The sequence below is a fragment of the Plecotus auritus genome (assembly GCF_963455305.1).
Source record: "Plecotus auritus genome assembly, chromosome: 12".
In the NCBI taxonomy this organism is placed as follows: domain Eukaryota; kingdom Metazoa; phylum Chordata; class Mammalia; order Chiroptera; family Vespertilionidae; genus Plecotus; species Plecotus auritus.
This window is the reverse complement of record NC_137778.1, coordinates 45,079,119-45,096,852: the sequence shown is the minus strand read 5'-3', so window position 1 is coordinate 45,096,852 and position 17,734 is coordinate 45,079,119. Positions and strand designations below refer to the sequence as shown.

At 50.6% G+C, this 17,734-nt stretch overlaps 4 protein-coding genes across 4 annotated transcripts; 2 read left to right on the top strand and 2 right to left on the bottom strand.

Moving 5' to 3' along the window:
* Positions 1 to 4,155: 4,155 nt before the first annotated feature.
* Positions 4,156 to 4,548, bottom strand: LOC308237490 (histone H2A type 1; the record flags this gene model as incomplete). The annotated part of the gene is made up of 1 exon (XM_080648223.1): positions 4,156 to 4,548. One exon carries the CDS (start codon positions 4,546 to 4,548, stop codon positions 4,156 to 4,158), a length of 393 nt encoding a protein of 130 aa, XP_080504349.1.
* Positions 4,549 to 4,895: 347 nt separating this feature from the next.
* LOC308237495 (histone H2B type 1-C/E/F/G/I) lies at positions 4,896 to 6,842 on the top strand (the record flags this gene model as incomplete). The annotated part of the gene is made up of 1 exon (XM_080648228.1): positions 4,896 to 6,842. The coding sequence occupies one exon, from the start codon at positions 4,896 to 4,898 to the stop codon at positions 5,274 to 5,276; it is 381 nt and encodes a 126-aa protein (XP_080504354.1). The 3' UTR covers positions 5,277 to 6,842.
* A 6,707-nt stretch (positions 6,843 to 13,549) lies between these two features.
* Positions 13,550 to 14,182, top strand: H1-6 (H1.6 linker histone, cluster member; the record flags this gene model as incomplete). Its single annotated transcript, XM_080648213.1, has 1 exon — positions 13,550 to 14,182. One exon carries the CDS (start codon positions 13,550 to 13,552, stop codon positions 14,180 to 14,182), a length of 633 nt encoding a protein of 210 aa, XP_080504339.1.
* A 3,029-nt stretch (positions 14,183 to 17,211) lies between these two features.
* On the bottom strand, positions 17,212 to 17,523 carry LOC308237508 (histone H4; the record flags this gene model as incomplete). Its single annotated transcript, XM_080648241.1, has 1 exon — positions 17,212 to 17,523. The coding sequence occupies one exon, from the start codon at positions 17,521 to 17,523 to the stop codon at positions 17,212 to 17,214; it is 312 nt and encodes a 103-aa protein (XP_080504367.1).
* Positions 17,524 to 17,734: the final 211 nt, after the last annotated feature.

Below are 17,734 nucleotides of genomic sequence, written 5' to 3'. Positions count from 1 at the left end.
CCATGCACAAATTCCTGCACTGGGCCTCTAGTCCTATAAAATAAAAGCCTAATGTGCTAAGTGTCCAATCATCTGGTCGGCCATTCAACCAATCAAAGTGTAATATGCTAATGATATGCTAAGCCCGCTCAACTGCTCCCTATGACGTGCACTGACCACCAGGGAGAAGATGCTTCAACCTGTAGGATAGCTTACTGCTGGGGTCCAGCTGATCTGGAAGGGCTGGACACGCCCTGGGGCCCTCCCCGGCTGGCCAACCTCCTGCCCAGATCACACACTGGTGGGGTCCCTTGGCCTGGTCTGTGCCCTCTCGCAATCTGGGCTGAAGGAACAACCCCCCCCCCACCACCGAGTGCACAAATTTCATGCACCGGGCCTCTAGTTGTAAATAACTGCTCACACCGTTATATACTGCTGGGCCACAAAAGTATTCGGTGTGGGCCACATGCAGCCCATGGGCCAGGGGTGGGCAAACTTTTTGACTCAAGGGCCACAATGGGTTCTTAAACTGGACCGGAGGGCCGGAACAAAAGCATGGATGGAGTGTTTGTGTGAACTAATATAAATTCAAAGTAAAGGAACGGAGGAAAGAGCAAGAGAACCCTCCGCTCTTTCGGCTCCGCGGGCCGGATAGAACAGCCGAACGGGCCGCATCCGGCCCGCGGGCCGTAGTTTGCCCATGGCTGTCGTGGGCGGTGAGTTTGACATGCTTGCCTTGGATCAACTTTGTCCCTGGTGCCTGGCGGTCTTTAGGGATTGGAGGTCCTGGGTTTTTCACTTTCATCCATTAAAATGGTCCCCCCGTACCGGCCCCTGAGGACGTGGTAGAGACCTGCTCTAGGGAAGCCACTGAGTTTATCACTCACCAGCAAACTTTCTCAAGTGTCAATTTCATGCAGGGCCTCTATGCTACCAACCAACCTTTTTTATTTATTTATTTTTTACATTTATTTCAGAGAGGAAGGGAGAGGAGAGATAGAAGCATCAATGAAGAGAGAGAATCATTGATCAGCTGCCTCCTGCTGCCCCACACTGGGGATCGAGCCTGCAATCTGGGCTTGTGCCCAGACCAGGAGTTGAACCCGGGACCCTTCAGTCCCCAGGCTGATGCTCTAGCCACGGAGCCAAACCAGCTAGGGTGTGCTATCAACATTTGACCAAGTTAAGGTCCTTGACTGTAAGGTCTGGCTGCAGACGTGAGAAACAAAGGGAACGAACACAGCGTATCATTCCCAACCAAATGCTCAAATAGAAAGTTTGGTTTTTGGTGCCCAGAGGAGAGAGTTCAAACTCAAGTATCCGCTAACTCCTTTCACTACTCACCACAGTGGTTCATCGAGTCCGTGCCCAAGCCCTTTCCCCACCTGTCCCCTCGCTTCCCCTGTCACGCACTAAACCAAGCGTGTGGCTTCTTGCTGGGTGTGCACTGCACACACGGCCATCCATGTCGGTTCCAGGGACATCTCGCCTCCTTCCCTTCACTTCGGGCCTGAGTTTAGGAATGCCATTTGTGACATTATGGTATGTTGGCAACGTTGACCTATTACGTGTAGAGTTTTTACCGGTTTTATTGTCCTGGCAATAGTGTCTTAGGGGCAGGAGATATAGACTAGCCAGGGGTTAGAAGCACTGGCTTCCTGACTTGGGGACACAGAAGTTGTTCACGCTCCGTCCCGGTTTCCTCAGCTTGACAGTCAGGACAGGGGCCCAGCTGGTGTGGCTCAGTGGGTTGAGCATTGTCCATGGACCAAGAGGTCCTGTGTTTGATTCCCGGTCAGGGCACATGCCCAAGTTGTGGGCTTGATCCCTGGTAGAGGGTGTGCAGGAGGCAGCCCATCAATGTTTCTCTCTCGTCGATGTTTTTCTCCCTCTCTCTGAAATCAGTACAAAAAATATTTAAAATGAAATAAAACCGGGATAGGAGAGGATTTACCTCGAAGGGGGTTGGGAAGATGAGCTCACAGACTGGGAGCAGGTACAAATGTGTCTGACACAGGGAGGGCGTAGTGCCCTGAGCTCAGAACCCACACTGCTGAGCCGTTCCAGCCACAGGTGAGCCAAGACGTGGAGGTGGCGAGCGCGCCAGCACCTGGCCCAGCTCACACACCTGGTCAGTGTCGGGGCTGGGTTCAAAGGCAACCTGGACAGGGAGTGAAGCGGGTCCTGAGGCCCAGGTGAGACAATTCGGACCCGAGGATCCCAGTTCAACCTACAGGGAACGCTGGGCGGACAGAACCTGCTCTCATGGGCCTGGGCCTTGAGCAAAAGCCCAGTTTGATGATTCCCAGTCCAGCTGCCCATTAGAATCAAGCCCCCCTCCCCCGCCTCTGCCCCCCACCAGGCGCTCAATGGGGGGCCATGAAGGCCTCACTTGTTTTTCCCCCAGTTTGCCTTTAGCACAGCTCCTGCCACGCCTCTGGCTGGTGGTTGCATGGTGAGGGGGGAAGAGAGGGAGGCTGGGGTCTGGCTGATCTGGACTGAGCTTGGAGGTGTGGACACGCCCTGGGGCCCTCCCGCAGTCCCTCCCTGGCTGGCCAAACTCCTGCCCAGATCACGCACTGGTGGGGTCCCTTGGCCTGGTCTGTGCCCTCTCGCAATCTGGGCTGAGGGACCCCCCAGATCATGGGCCACCCAGAAAACCTTGGTGACATTCAACCCTGGAAAACAGTGTCCTAATACTCTTTAAAAAAATACTTATTTAGGCCGAAACTGGGTTTGGCTCAGTGGATAGAGCGTAGGCCTGCAGACTGAAAGGTCCCGGGTTCGATTCCGGTCAAGGGCAAGTACCTTGGTTGCAGGCACATCCCCAGTGGGAGGTGTGCAGGGTCAGCTGATCGATGTTTCTCTCTCATCGATGTTTCTAGCTCTCTATCCCTCTCCCTTCCTCTCTGTGAAAAATCAATAAAGTATATTTAAAAAAATACTTATTTATCTCAGCGAGGAAAGGGAGAGATAGAAATGTCAATGATGAGAATCAGTGATCGGCTGCCTCCTGCACGCCCCACACTGGGGATGGAGCCTGCAACCTGGGCCTGTGCCCTGACCGGGACTCGAACCCTGACCCCCTGGTTCATAGATTGACGCTCAACCCCTGAGCCACGCGGTCTGGGAATCCTAAGGATTTTGTTCCCCTCCGTCCAGATGGGCACTTGTTGGGGTTGATGCAGCTAAATCCGTGGTCGGCAAACTGCGGCTCGCGAGCCACATGCAGGTCTTCGGCCCCTTGAGTGTGGCTCTTCCACAAAATACAAAATACCACGGCCTGGGCGAGTCTATTTTGAAGTGGCTTTAGAAGTTTAAGTTTAAAAAATTTGGCTCTCAAAAGCAATTTCAATCGTCCTGTTGATAGTTGGCTCTGTGGACTAAGGAGTTTGCCGACCACTGAGCTAAATGATCGGATCCCTGGCAACTGTTGTGGGGGAAGCCAAAGGCCCTGTTGTATTCTTTTAAATCCCAGTACGTAGTAATTGTATAAAATATAGTTTGTTGAACTACAGGTTAGGGGCATTAAATGGTTAACGGACCCAAGAAGCGGAAGACACCATCAACTTAACCCCGATTTGCAGAGCACAGAGCCGAGTCCCGGAGGGTTATTCATCGGCCACAGTCTCACCATGGTTAGTGGGGAGACGATGCGCCCCGAGTCTAGATTCAGGGTGTGTTCTCAGCCAGCCCGGGAACAGGTCTCAGGGGCCCCCGTTCGCCTCCATAGGAAGCTTCTAAGATGGTGCCTGATTGTTCTTTACCCGGAGCCGAGACCCACGCCCTCAGGGAGTAGGGCGGGGCGGTTACACACCCGCGAGACAAGTTTGCCTCCCCCGACCTCAGTCATTTGCAAGGCGACCTGAAGTTTAGAGACCTCCACCCAGGGCTGCAGTTCACGGGTTCCGGACCCTGCGGCTGTGTGAAATGCGTGGTTATTTTGAGAGCATTCTGTACAGGCCGCTCCGTTTTTAGCAACACTAGAGCCTTTTCTTCAGCTCGAATAAAAATGTTTGCACCGCCACAGGTTTGGAGAAAAACCAAGCTTACCTTTCTGTGTATTTTCCCTCTTCTACCTAAAGTGACATCAGCTCTTCCCAGGAGGTGGGTAGGGGGCTCTGAAAAGAGCCTTTGGGTTTCAAAGCGTTTCCGGAAGCTGCGATGCCCGTCCAATCACTTGCCCTTGGCCTTGTGGTGGCTCTCGGTCTTCTTGGGCAGCAGCACGGCCTGGATGTTGGGCAGCACGCCGCCCTGCGCGATCGTCACCTTGCCCAGCAGCTTGTTGAGCTCCTCGTCGTTGCGGATGGCCAGCTGCAGGTGGCGCGGGATGATGCGCGTCTTCTTGTTGTCGCGGGCCGCGTTGCCCGCCAGCTCCAGGATCTCGGCCGTCAGGTACTCCAGCACGGCCGCCAGGTACACGGGCGCGCCCGCCCCGACCCGCTCGGCGTAGTTGCCCTTGCGGAGCAGGCGGTGCACGCGGCCCACGGGGAACTGCAGCCCGGCCCGCGAGGAGCGAGACTTGGCCTTGGCGCGCGCCTTGCCGCCCTGCTTCCCGCGTCCCGACATTGAAAGATTGGAAGATAAAATAAAAAGGTCTTTGCAAAAAGAAAGCTGGATCCTCGCCTAAGCAGACCAGTTCTGGGAGAAGGTCGAACATGGCCGGTTTTATAGGCAGGTCCTGGGAGCAAACCGGGGTGTCTGATTAGCTAGGGACGGACTCAGTCACATAACCAATAGAACAGTCTAATTTCCATGCCTCATTTGCATAGGCCGGCCCAAGGATGACAGCCTGGGCGTTTGTCTGCCAATGAACTCAGAGGTTCTCTGCATCCCTCATTAGCATAAAGTCCCTATAAGTAGCAGAGATTTCGCCCCAGCTGCATTTTCCTCCAGGTGTCCTGAGCTTTATCAAAATGCCCGAACCAGCCAAATCGGCGCCCGCCCCGAAGAAGGGCTCCAAGAAGGCGGTGACCAAGGCGCAGAAGAAGGACGGCAAGAAGCGCAAGCGCAGCCGCAAGGAGAGCTACTCGGTGTACGTGTACAAGGTGCTCAAGCAGGTGCACCCCGACACCGGCATCTCGTCCAAGGCCATGGGCATCATGAACTCCTTCGTCAACGACATCTTCGAGCGCATCGCGGGCGAGGCGTCGCGCCTGGCGCATTACAACAAGCGCTCCACCATCACGTCCCGCGAGATCCAGACGGCCGTGCGCCTGCTGCTGCCGGGCGAGCTGGCCAAGCACGCCGTGTCCGAGGGCACCAAGGCCGTCACCAAGTACACCAGCTCCAAGTAGACGCGCAAGTAAGCGGCCTGACTCCTAACCCAAAGGCTCTTTTCAGAGCCACCCACGTTCTTCCAAAGAGCGCTGTAGTCAGAAACTTGAAAAACGGCGTGATGGAGGTGGGGCAAAGCGCCGAAGTTGGTTAAAGCAGGTCATACAGGTCTAACCACAAACAGGCTGTGGGCTGGGAGACGGGACCCGCCCTTAGGTGCGTGTCATCTTTGCTCTTGGCCAAGACTTAAGCGCAAAGTAACTTTGTTTCCAAGTCTAGGATGCGTTCTCCGCACCTTGGGTTTAAGCGGTGTTTTCTCTGGTAGAAACATGGGGGATGTCCGGCTGGGGTGGTTCAGTGGGTTGAGCGTCGTCCTATGGACCAAGAGGTCCCGGGTTCGATCCCCAGGAGGCAGCCGATGTGTGTCTCTCCTGATATTTTTCTCTTCCTGTCCCTGTCTATCAAAAACTCAAAATACATGAAAAGGAAAATGTAACTACATCACAAGTACTAAAAAAACATGGAAATCATGTTTACAGGAAATAAAGTTTACTATTACAAAACCGGCTTTTAAATCTAGGATGAAATGCTGTGTAATTTAGAAGGATCGTGTGGTTTTTTCCAAGATCTCCTTGGCACTAGGCGGGCCCTCCATCCGTCTGAAAGCAGCTGTCTGGTCTGGCTGCCCGGGGAAGGTGTCACCTGGCCTAGTTAGGGCGGGGACGCATGTGCAAGGCCCTGGCCGAGGCCCGATAAACCCCGCTGATTGCTTCCAGGTCCAGGGTCTTGAGCGCCTCCAAAGCGCGTGCCTCCCTCGCTCTAAGTTCTTGTGCTGTCACGTCCTCCCAGGTTAGAGAGGAGAGAGAAGGAGAATGTCATTGTAAACAGGACTAAAGAGGCAGAAGAGAGAGGGCTGTAACGCAGGGATAAAACAAACACAGGTTGTTCCCGAACCTTAACTTACTGTGAAGGACATGGCCCTAGAAACCAGAATTTCCTACCAATCTTAGAAGGGTATCAGAATTGACCCATTTTCTCCGAAGTGGTGCTCATGAGGGGTGTCTGATCTTCACTGCACGTCTGCTTCGTTAACTGACCAACATAATTCTGTGGTTCTCTTCTTACCTAACTTTAAATTTTGTCCAAAATTCACACTTAGCTCCTCTAACTGGCATGATTGAGAATATTTTCTTTTATGAGTCCACATTAATTTTGAGCCAATTGTTTACCTCTGCAGGAAATTAATCAGTTCTGATGTCAATTTAAATGTTAAATGGCTTATCTAAAGACTAAAAAACTTTTTAAAATAAACTCAAATAAAAATCAGAATCCTGATGCTTTATATGTGTTAACTTTTTAAATTGTGACAAAAAAACAACAACGGTGAGTTTAATTAGTGATCTTATTTAACAGGTTACAAATATTAGAAGGTAACAGGATAATAACAAAACCAAACTATTCCACTATTTTAAATAACTTAAATATTTAAATGTATGGTATATAACTTTCTAGGGGGAAAGTCGCATTTCTAATCAAGATAACCTTTTGGACCATCTCACTGGCTTAATTTTGCTTTAAAAATGCCTCTGTGGAAAAAAAAAACCGTTAAAAAGAAAAAAAAAACAACAAAAAATGCCTCTATGCCTTTTTTTATTTTTGCCATGATGGGAAATGTTAGCACACTATTCTAGTGTATGCAAATGTAGAATTTATTTTCTAAAAAAGAAAAAAACTAATTTGAGTTTACTAAAGTTCTTCCATTAGGTTTACTAGTTGGATAATATGACTTCATTTAAAAATTTACCATTATAAATTAGACATTGAACTAAATTCACCTTTAGTAGATCATATCCTTTAAAAAAATGAAGTTGAAAGAAGGATTGAATGTGTCATAAGGGTTCAGTGTGTCAGCTCAAATACTGAATTTGCAGTCTATACATCAGTTTAAGAATTTAGATGAGTATTAAATTGAGTAACTGCCGGCCAAATCTGCGGGAACCTGGACCGTTTCTGCTTTGGAGGGTACAAAATATGCATCACTATAATAATTTGACTTATGCAAGTCTCTTATTTTCACACAGTTCCCAATGACCATAGATTAATAGGGTAAAGGACATACGCACGCCTTATGGGAATGGGAAGTGGATATGCCTGTTTTGACCACTTTCAATGTGTCAAGGGGATCTGTCATGGGCACTTGGGGCCCCACCCCCTTGTTCACGTGGCCCCACCGCCTTGTTCACGGGATGTGCCCCCGCGTTCACATGGGTCGCCCCCTCGTTCATGTGACCACTCCCTCCTTCTGGCGCAGCTACACTGTGTCCACATGACTGTTAACGTCAGAATCATCCCAACCTGTAAAGAATTTTTGTGAGTTTATTTGAGCCAAACCGTCCACACTTGCCGGTGGCAGGATCTCAGTGTACTGGGATAGCGGCGGGTTTTCACCTTGTTTAATAAATTACCATCAAAGGAAGAGACAGAAGTGGGTCGCATGGAATCTATTGCTGATGATCAGGGAGGCTGAGACAGCAAAGTGGGGGGAACCCTTGGGATTGGATGGAAAGTGAGATGATGGATACACAGGTGGGTGCAGGGGAGTTAACAGTCAGCAATTAATGTGCTAACAATGACAATGAGGGGACCCTGGTCTCCGCCCGGGGGCATGGGTTGCGCCCTGAGGGGTCGGGAAAAGGGAAGTTACAAGTTGCCCTGACATTTCACAGGGACGTTATCTTAGATCACAAAGACAGCAGGCTCAGTGAAGATGGAAGTTGGTCTTCGTCCCGGAGGACACGGGCCTAGGACATGACTACCCACCATAGACGTTTTAACGAAAGGTTTCTAACGTCAGACCATCCTTTGTGGTCACTTTAGGTCTCTGGAGTTGGCAAGGCCTCCACGCAGGCCTTCCCGGAGGTGGTCAGGTCAGCCTGTGGACCTTTCTTCGTCCACAGTGGGAATTTCTTACTGTTTGTTAATATAGTGAATTCAGTACCTTATGTGTTGTCTTATTTATGCTGATAAGGTAAATATACTTTGGAATTGAATTTATCATTGTATAAATTCACTGCTATATTCTAAGTTTTATTCTGGAACTGGATAAAAGACAAACACAAAACACTAGCAGGAAGAGGGAATCTTTTGAACTCCAGCGACTTTCAACATATTGTTCCTTTGTGGAGCTTTAAATCATTTTTAAGAAACCCTGACTTACGTGAGTTGAATCGAACTAGTCTTTGAAACTGATTCTTCAAATTGAGAAAAGCCAGTTAAGTATTTGGAGACAATGCGGAGTTCAAATATTTCTTATTTGTGATTGCCCTCAGCTTTTTTTCCCTCCTACTCTGATATACAGATGACTAAATGTGACAGAGACTGAAATCCACATGGTTACTCCCTTTATGAAACCAAAGTGGTGGTGGTGGGGGGGGGGGGGGGGGGGGCGGGACTGAGACATTCTGATGCCGGAAATGGTACAACTGTGGGTGAGCCCCATCGCTGGTCACCCAGAAGCCGGCAGCTGCCACCGACTCTCCCCAGCAGTGGGAGAGTTTCTGGAAAAGCACTAATTGTTTCCTTTGACACTTCGTGGTTCCTGCAAGAACAGATGGCTCATCTTAAGCTCTTTTCGACAGAAAATAATGTTCGGCCATTTCCTGTTCCTAGACAGTCTGCAGATTTTTTTTCTTTCTCCCCTCTTTCTATTTTATAAATTATCTTTTAAAAATTATTTTATTTTTCCATTGATTTTATTTTAGAGAGAAGGAAAGACAGAGAGAGACGTAGAAACACATCGATGTGAGAGAAACACATGGATTGGTTGCCTCTGCACACGCCCTGACCAGGGCCGGGGCTGGGGAGGAGCCTGCAACCAAGGTACGTGCCCTTGACTGGAATCGAACCCTAGACCCTTTCGGTCCGCAGGCCGATGCAGTATCCACTGAGCCACACCGGCCAGGGCTGTAAATTACCTTTTTGATGTTGTTGGATGAAACCAATCTATTGCTTTCACACCTTGTTCACACAGGATGTTAACAATTAGCTAAATGTCTGAGTTCCTATGACAACCGCACTGCTCTGAGCCTGGGGGTGGTAACAATTACGCACTCTAGGAGATGGGGTGAGGGTGGCATGAGATGGCAGCTGTGAGACACAGACCAGACACGGATCGTGCCCGCGCCGTGGCTGCACAACACTGCTCCACCACGAGGAAGTGTAGGCTCTGGGATGGGCCTGAACCTGCTTTTAAGATTTTCCAAATACCTGACCCTTAGTGTGACCGGGCCTTGGCCAGCACACTGCCTGTGGCCTCATCTCTCTCTCTCTCTCTCTCTCTCCCTCTCTCTCTCTCTCTCTCTCTCTTTCTCTCCCCCGCCCCCGTCTTTTTGTTTGTTATTTTCTCTTCTTTTTTTTCTTCTTGTTCCTCTCTCTCTTGTTCTGCAGCCTGATTTGCCCACACCCTGCTTTTCCCAGTCTCCTGCCTCCCATGTATGGTGGACCTCTCTTAGATTCCCCCTCTCCCTCCTTCCTGCCTTGAAAACTCCTCCTCGCCCTGCAGGCATCTGCCTGGCCCGGGCCTTCCCGGGAGGGTCCCGTGACCAGCTGCTCCGTGGCTGTGGGTAACGGCCACAGTTTGTGGGTAGCTGCCACAGTTTGTGGGTAACAGCCACAGTTTGTGGGTAGCTGCCACAGTTTGTGGGTAACGGCCACAGTTTGTGGGTAGCTGCCACAGTTTCCACTTAATTGTCTAGGTGTCACCCAATAGGGTCTGGGCTCACCCACCCGCAGTGGCTCAGAGGTTGGGCGCTGACCTATGAACAAGGTCGAGGACTGAAGGGTCCTGAGTTCAGTTCCAGTCAAGGGCACATTCCTGGATTGTGGGCTCGATCCCCAGTCGGGAGGATGTAGGAGGCAGCCCATCAATGATTCTCTTATCATGGATGTTTCTTTTTTTTAAAAAAAAATATATTTTATTGATTTTTACAGAGAGGAAGGGGAAGGGACAGAGAGTTAGAAACATGGATGAGAGAGAAACATCGATCAGCCGCTTCCTGCACACCTCCCACTGGGGATGTGCCCGCAACCAAGGTACATGCCCTTGACCGGGAATCGAACCTGAGACCCTTCGGTCCGCAGGCCAATGCTCTATCCACTGAGCCAAACTGGCTAGGGTTATCATTGATGTTTCTATCTCCCTCTCCTTTCCTCTCTGAAATCAATGAAAAACAATTTTAAAAAATAAATAGGTAAAAAAAAAGCTTAAATATAAGTACAGGACACTGACAAGATCATATCCGTCCTTTATTTAAGAGTGTACATAGACTCAGATGCTAGGGGTTGTGGGTCAACACCCAATAGCTGTGGCCCCTGGGAAACTCTGCCTCTCCTAGCCCTCCTCTCCTCATCCCCCACATCAGAGAGAATGATGGGAGGTTGTCGCAGATTAAATGCACTGGGAGACCTACGAAGTGCCTAGAACAGTGCCTGGCACTGAACAGACCCCAGGGAACGTTGCCCATCACCATTAGGACTGCCATTCTCAGCGTCGAGTACAATATCAGGTATCTGATGGATTGTAGAAGTGAATTAACCAGTCTCTCCCTTTTTACAGGAGGAGCAAATGGGCTTTAGGCACGTCTCTCCCCATCACTGGTCACTGCTGGACACTGTGAAATCTCACTAACCAATGAAAATGCGAGGTACTAGAAAATAAAGGCATATTTCTAACAGTTGTGGAAGGATAATTAAGAACCTGGCTAAAACGTCACGTTCTTTCCTCTGAGTATAAAAATATTAAATGTACATTGCAGAAATTTGTGAAAAGAGAAATAAAACAAATGTAGGTATCGTACTATATATTTACACATACGATTTTCTAGGGAATATGCTTAGAAATACAATTTTTGTAGATGTTGCTATTTGTGTAATTAGTCTTCTGTTATTGGCTGTTTAGATTGAGTTCCATCTTTATGCATTATAGATCACACAAGTCACACATCCTTGTACATAAATCTTTATTTTAATATTCGATTATTTCCTTTGGAGAGAATTCTAGAAGTAGAAATACTAAACCACAAGATAAAATCATTTTCAAGGCTCTTAATACACATTGCCAACTTATCATTCAGAAAAGCCATGTCAAATAATAATTCCAACATAATATGGAAATTTCTGTGTTACAGAACTCATATTTACACAGATTAAAAAAAAAAAAAGCCACATTAACCTGATAGGCCAAAAAAATTTTTTGGAAGTTTTACTTATTTCATTATTAGTGAGGGTAATTTTCCCCACACATTTTTATTAGCTATGACCCCATAAGAAACAAACTGCTGAAAAACGATGGACATAACTGTAATCGTTCCATGGGGAGGCACTATGTAAAAATAAGTAGGATCTTAGGTTAAAAAACAGCAACAACAAAATAAACACCTAATATTTATCAGGTGCCTCCTCTGCCTAGGACCCTGCTGGAGTACAAAACTGTGTTTGGCTGCATTCCACTGAAACTACTCTTACCTACCTTGTCTCTTCCTTTTATCGATATTTTAAAATATATTCTTACTGATTTCAGAGAGGAAAGGAGAGGGAGAGAGAGAGATAGGGACATCAAGATGAGAATCACGGATGGGCTGCCTCCTGCATGCCCCCTCCTGGGGATGGAGCCCGTAATCCCGGCCTGTGCCCTTGATGGAAATCCAACTGGGTGGGGGTGGGGACCCGTCAGTCCACAGGCGGAGGCTCTATCCGCTGAACCAAACCGGCGAGGGCCACCTTCTCCCATACGCCTCCTAACTTCCCCAGGGGAACGGTTCTCTTGACTGTATCAAGACAACTGCAACAACACACACACCTTCTCTGGGAAAACCGCCCGCTTCTCTGAGGTCTGCGGGACTGCCAGCTTCTCAGGCAAGCATGGGGGCATCTTCCCACGGTGTACGCTGCTGACCCCTGGCCTCTGACCCCACTGCACTGCTCCTTCTGGGAGGCCCCACCTTCGTGAGCAAACTCAGATCCTGACCTCTCCCTAAGGTGAGTTCCAGGACACGCAGAGAAACATCCTGGACAATTGTCCCCAGACCTCCCGTCCCACCGCTCTGCAGACACGCCTGCCAGCCCACGCCTGGGCCTGTGGTCTGGGCCTCTGGTTCCCACTCAGCTCCTCAGGCCGGGGTCCCGGCCTCACGTTGTTTAGTTCATTGAGGGTGGGGACTGTATCTGTTTGTCTGTATTTGCGTACTGGGCGGGGAGGGGGGTTCAAAGGGATGGGTTGGGGTGGCGATTTGAATGAATGAAGCCAGAAGCAACTCTCAGTTGAGGACAACACCCATGAAGGTGACCTAATTTATTTATTTTTAATATGTTTTTATTGATTTCAGAGTGGATGGAAGACAGAGAGAGAAACATCAATGATGAGAGAGAATCATGGACGGGCTGCCTCCTGCATGCCCCCTGCCCGGGATCAAGTCCACAACCTGGGCATGCGCCCTGATGGGGAATCGAACCACAGCCTCCTGGTTCACAGGTCGACGCTCAACCACTGAGCCACGCAGCCCGGCTGGGTGACCTGGTTTGGACCAGGCAGACACCATGTGTGAGACCAGTGCTACTTGCTCCATCCTCGAGGCTCTCTGATCAGGCTGCGGGGACCCAGGGCTGGTTTTAGTCAGAAGCAACCCACACACCTTGCAGATTATGGCTGTTCAGGTTGTGTTTGCCCAAATAAGGGCAGACCCTGCAGTTTTTAGACGATTCTAGAAGCATCCAATTCTGCATCGAGGCCTCTAAGAGATCTGTGTTAGTTCCTTCATATACATGCACAATTGTCCATGAAATTTGGGGCAGGACTAATGTCTTTTCTCCACTCAACCATTTGGAAGGTCATGGAGAAAAGTTGGGATAAGTCTCCTGCTAAAAAGCAAAGTTACATTTACAAGGAAAAGAGGAAATTTGGTGCTTCTCCTTGAATTTGCTGAGAATCGAGGGGTTTGTGGAATCGTTTGGGCATCGTGGGCCATTTTTCATGAAAAGGTTGGAAGGCGTGTGAAGTCCAGATCTCCAAGCATCCTCCCGCAGGGGAACTGGGCCCTTCTGTGCAGAGGATTTTTGTGGGCTTCAAGTTTTGGGGGGAAAACAAACACAAACGCTCCTCCCCTCGAGGGGCGGGGCGAGGCCTACGCGACGCACCAATCAGAGCACGCCCTGCCCTATATAAGGCGTGAGGGCCCCGCCTCACGGCGCTTGACCCCTCCTCCCCCCTGGCTCGCATCTGTGGACTCTCTGCCCTGGGATGTCCGAGACGGCCCCTGTGGACCCGGCTGAGCCTGGCCCGGCTTTCATGGCGAAGCCTAACATCAAGAAGCGAGGAAAGAAGCAGGTGGGCCTGGCGGGTGTGAATCGCAAGACTCCAAGCCCGTCGGTGTCCAAGGTGATCACGGAGGCCTTGTCGCTGTCGCAGGAGCGGGCGGGCATGTCGCTGGCCGCGCTCAAGAAGGCGCTGGCGGCCGCGGGCTACGACGTGGACAAGAACAACAGCCGCATCAAGCTGGTGCTCAAGAGCCTGGTGAGCAAGGGCACCCTGGTGCAGACCAAGGGCACCGGCGCCTCGGGCTCCTTCCGGCTCAGCAAGAAGGCGGCTCCCGAGCTGGTCAAGGTCAAGAAGGCCGCCTCCGCCAAGAGCAAGAAGCTGGTCTTGTCCAGGGAGTCCAAGTCGCCCAAGAGCTCCAACGCCAACAAGAGAGCTCAGAAGCCGAGGGCATCGGCGTCTCCGAAAGCCGCCCGAGGCGTGAGGAAGGCGGCCGGGCCCAAGGGCAGGCCCCCGCGCAAGAGTCCGGCCAAGGCCAAGGCCGACAAGCCCACGGCCGGGAGGCCCAAGGGGACCCAGCAGAAGACCAAGCCCAGGAAGGCAGCATCTAAGAAGTAAAAGGCCAATCTTCACAAGAGAAAACGGCACAAAATAAACCCAAAGGCTCTTTTAAGAGCCACCCAAGTCGTCGTAAAAGGGCGTAGCACTGGGGGCTTCCGGGAGCTCGTGACTTCCAGGTCAACCCCTTGGAGAGATGAGATGTTTAGTGGGACGTGGACAGGTGGACCTAGAAGGACTCGTGTTGCCCGGTTCCAGGTTGTACGCGGCTACAATACCTGCCTGTGTGCGCTTCTACTCGGCTGGGAATGCCAGTGTATGTAGAGGAGTGGAGAGCTGCTCACAGCCCCAACTGAGCTTAATTTTTCTTTAACAAGCGCCGCATTGCATTTTACACTTTTACGTGGTGTCACCCTAATGAGTTTTAATTATTGCAGAGAGGGTGGGAAGCATCAAGGAGGAGAATCGGCTGCCTCCTGCACACGCCCCTCTGGGGATCGAGCCCACCACCCCGGCATGTGCCCTGACCGGGAATTGAACCCTGACCACCTGGTTCATAGGTTGATGCTCAACCACTGAGCCATGCCCGCTGAGCAAAAGGTTAAGTCTGGTGTCCACGGGCATGATAGGGGTCATACACAGACATCAAAGTGTCAGAATTTGGATTATAAAGGTTTTTTTTTTTTACATTTTTAATGTTAAACTGGTTTTTTTAGTGTGATTAGCCAGTAAAAATCACAAATATTTAGTTGTCACAAGAATATTGAAATACTATATATCCTCATTTCCATAGTATATAGTTACTATGTTATTGTCACGCTTTTTAAAAGTTGGTTTGATAATATGATTGCTCTGTTTAATACGGTTGTGATTCCATGTATTTTATTTAGGAAGAGTGTATAGATGGTGCCCCACAGGCAGAAAAATGCTAACCCTAGTCTTTAGGGAAATGTTGGACGCCGCACAGTTAGGGTCTGAATCAAACATTTGTAAACAAAAACTTGTATTGGAAAACGCTCCAACTATATGCATGTTTCTTTTAAAATTAGCTTGTTTTCACTTAATTTGTGATTTGGCATTCTTATTTTAAAATCATCGTAAATATTAAATTCATACTGTTAATCCTATTTTGGGCCTTGGTATTTGAGTGCAAAAGGATGTTCCACATCCTTTCAATTCGAGCATCTTCTCCAAGTGGCTCACTAGCTCCTCGCCTTTCAGAACTCATTTGTATCATTGGGCCTCTAAGGAAAATATTTAAATCGCATCGCATATGGAAAACGACTTAACATCATGGCTTCAGTTTGTGCAGAATCAGCCCGAGTCCAAGCCTTGCTTGGATATGATGCCCAGTTTCCTTGGAGGCTGGACATTTTCTGCTCTGGAAATAGGCTTTGTTTACCTGACCAGCGGTGGACTGACCTCGGACCCGCAGACCCTCATAACTCCGAGGAAAGAGGACCAACCACTGGCCTCATTCAGCCCTGCAGCCACCGGTCTCCCAGCATCACTCAAATCACAACGTCCATAACCCGTTCCAAGACCCGATGCGCACCTGCGGTCCTCCGGCCTTTTAGCGCCTGGCACACGGCAAGTTAGAAACAGCCTGAGGGTGTGGCTCAGTGGTTGAGGGTTGACCTATGAACCAGGAGGTCACAGTTCAATGCCTGGTCAGGGCACGTGCCTGGGTTGCAGGCTCCATCCCCAGTAGGGGGCGTGCAAGAGGCAGCCCATCCATGATTCTCATCATTGATGTTTCTCTCTCTCCCTTCTCTGAAATCAATAAAACAACAAAAAAACCCACCAAGGTTTTCTCTGCCGTTCTGGGAACAGCAATTAATCCTTCCTTTAGCCACAGAAAAATGGCCCTGTAGTCCCAGCCCCGAAATTTAACGTGGTTTTCCGCCCGCACCGGGTATTGTCCCTGGGAGCTTGTCCCCAAGAGGCTCATTGACATAACCGTGCGGGTCAGGCCAGAGGAATGAGCTCCCGAACGCCCAGCAGCCCATCGTGAGATGTTTCTGGAAATCTTCAAAAGGCCTTTGGTTTTGTAACAGAAAGCGAGTCTGTGGATTCAACCTGAGGACAGACATAAAACTTTTTATAACCATATTGTCATATTTGGTCCATAACGACAAAAAATTGTCCACCGTTTATAGCTGGCACATTTAAAATGGAAAATGAAAAAATAAAAATAAAACTAAATAATAAAAAGGAAAGTGAAAAAAGGAAAAACAGCTGGGAGTCCTGGGAGTGGGGTGGGGCAGGCGCAGGAGAGCTGGTGCCGCAGGAAAGATCTCCTTTCACAAACGCAAAGCAGGGCCGTCCGGGCGGAGGGAGTTAGAGACCCGAGTTCGAGCCCCGACCCCCTCAGTCAAAGGCAATTTGCAAACAGCTTGGCCTCGGGCTGAGGGCGGGGCCCAGTCTGACAACAGAAACCCGCAAAGGTAATTCCATTTACACCCAAATCCTGGAAAGAAGCGGGGCGGGGGGGAGTTCACAAAGTGTGAAGAGCTTTCCCTTCCCGACATCGCCCGGGCAGGCAGGTTAGGAGTTAACACCCAGCCTTTCTGTCCAGGCCGGATTCCAACCCCGGGGGTTCCTGTGGTCGTCTCGCTGCACCGCACACACCTGATGTGTAATTTCTGTTCAACTCCCCGCCCTCGCCCTCCCCCTCCCCCCCTCCCCCTCCCCCCCCTCCCCCTCCCCCTCCCCCCCCCCTCCCCCCCACGGCTCCGCGCCACAGGGAACTTCTCCCCAACCTAGGCCTGTGGTTGAGCCTTTCATGGCGGCGGGGGGGGCGTGGACATGGCAGAGTGGAGCCTCCAGAAATTCGTATTCTCCGATGCAAGTCCGAACCTGGCTAGGACCTCTCCCCTCTGCGTGTCACCCCAGAAGCCCCGCTTCCCCCCGCCCCGCGATGGGCCAAGGGCGCCAGCGCCCCTGCGAAGTAAGCATTAAGGCCGCGCTAGCATCGAATACGGACAAAATCCACAGGAACACGAACACGGCAGCGCGCTCAGCTCTTCCGAGAGGCAGTGGGCGGCCCTGAAAAGGGCCTTTGGGGGGAGACGAGGGGGGAGACGGGCTCAGCCGCCAAAGCCGTAGAGGGTGCGGCCCTGGCGCTTGAGCGCGTACACCACGTCCATGGCCGTGACCGTCTTGCGCTTGGCGTGCTCCGTGTAGGTGACGGCGTCGCGGATCACGTTCTCCAGGAACACCTTGAGCACCCCGCGCGTCTCCTCGTAGATGAGCCCGGAGATGCGCTTGACGCCGCCGCGCCGCGCCAGGCGCCGGATGGCGGGCTTGGTGATGCCCTGGATGTTGTCGCGCAGCACCTTGCGGTGGCGCTTGGCGCCGCCCTTCCCCAGGCCCTTCCCGCCTTTACCGCGACCAGACATGGCAGCAGTTGCAGTGTCGGTTCAGGCTTCACCCAGCCCTTTAAATAGAATGTTGGCGGACCTGATTGAGAACCACAGGCGCTGCGTGTGTCTGTTTTTTTTTTTTTTAATTCGGTCATCACGGGGCGGAGCGAGGGGAAGAGATGAACATCTCAACGTTGTGATTGGCCGGTGAACCTGTTATTCAGGCTGGGGGCAGATTTCATTTCCT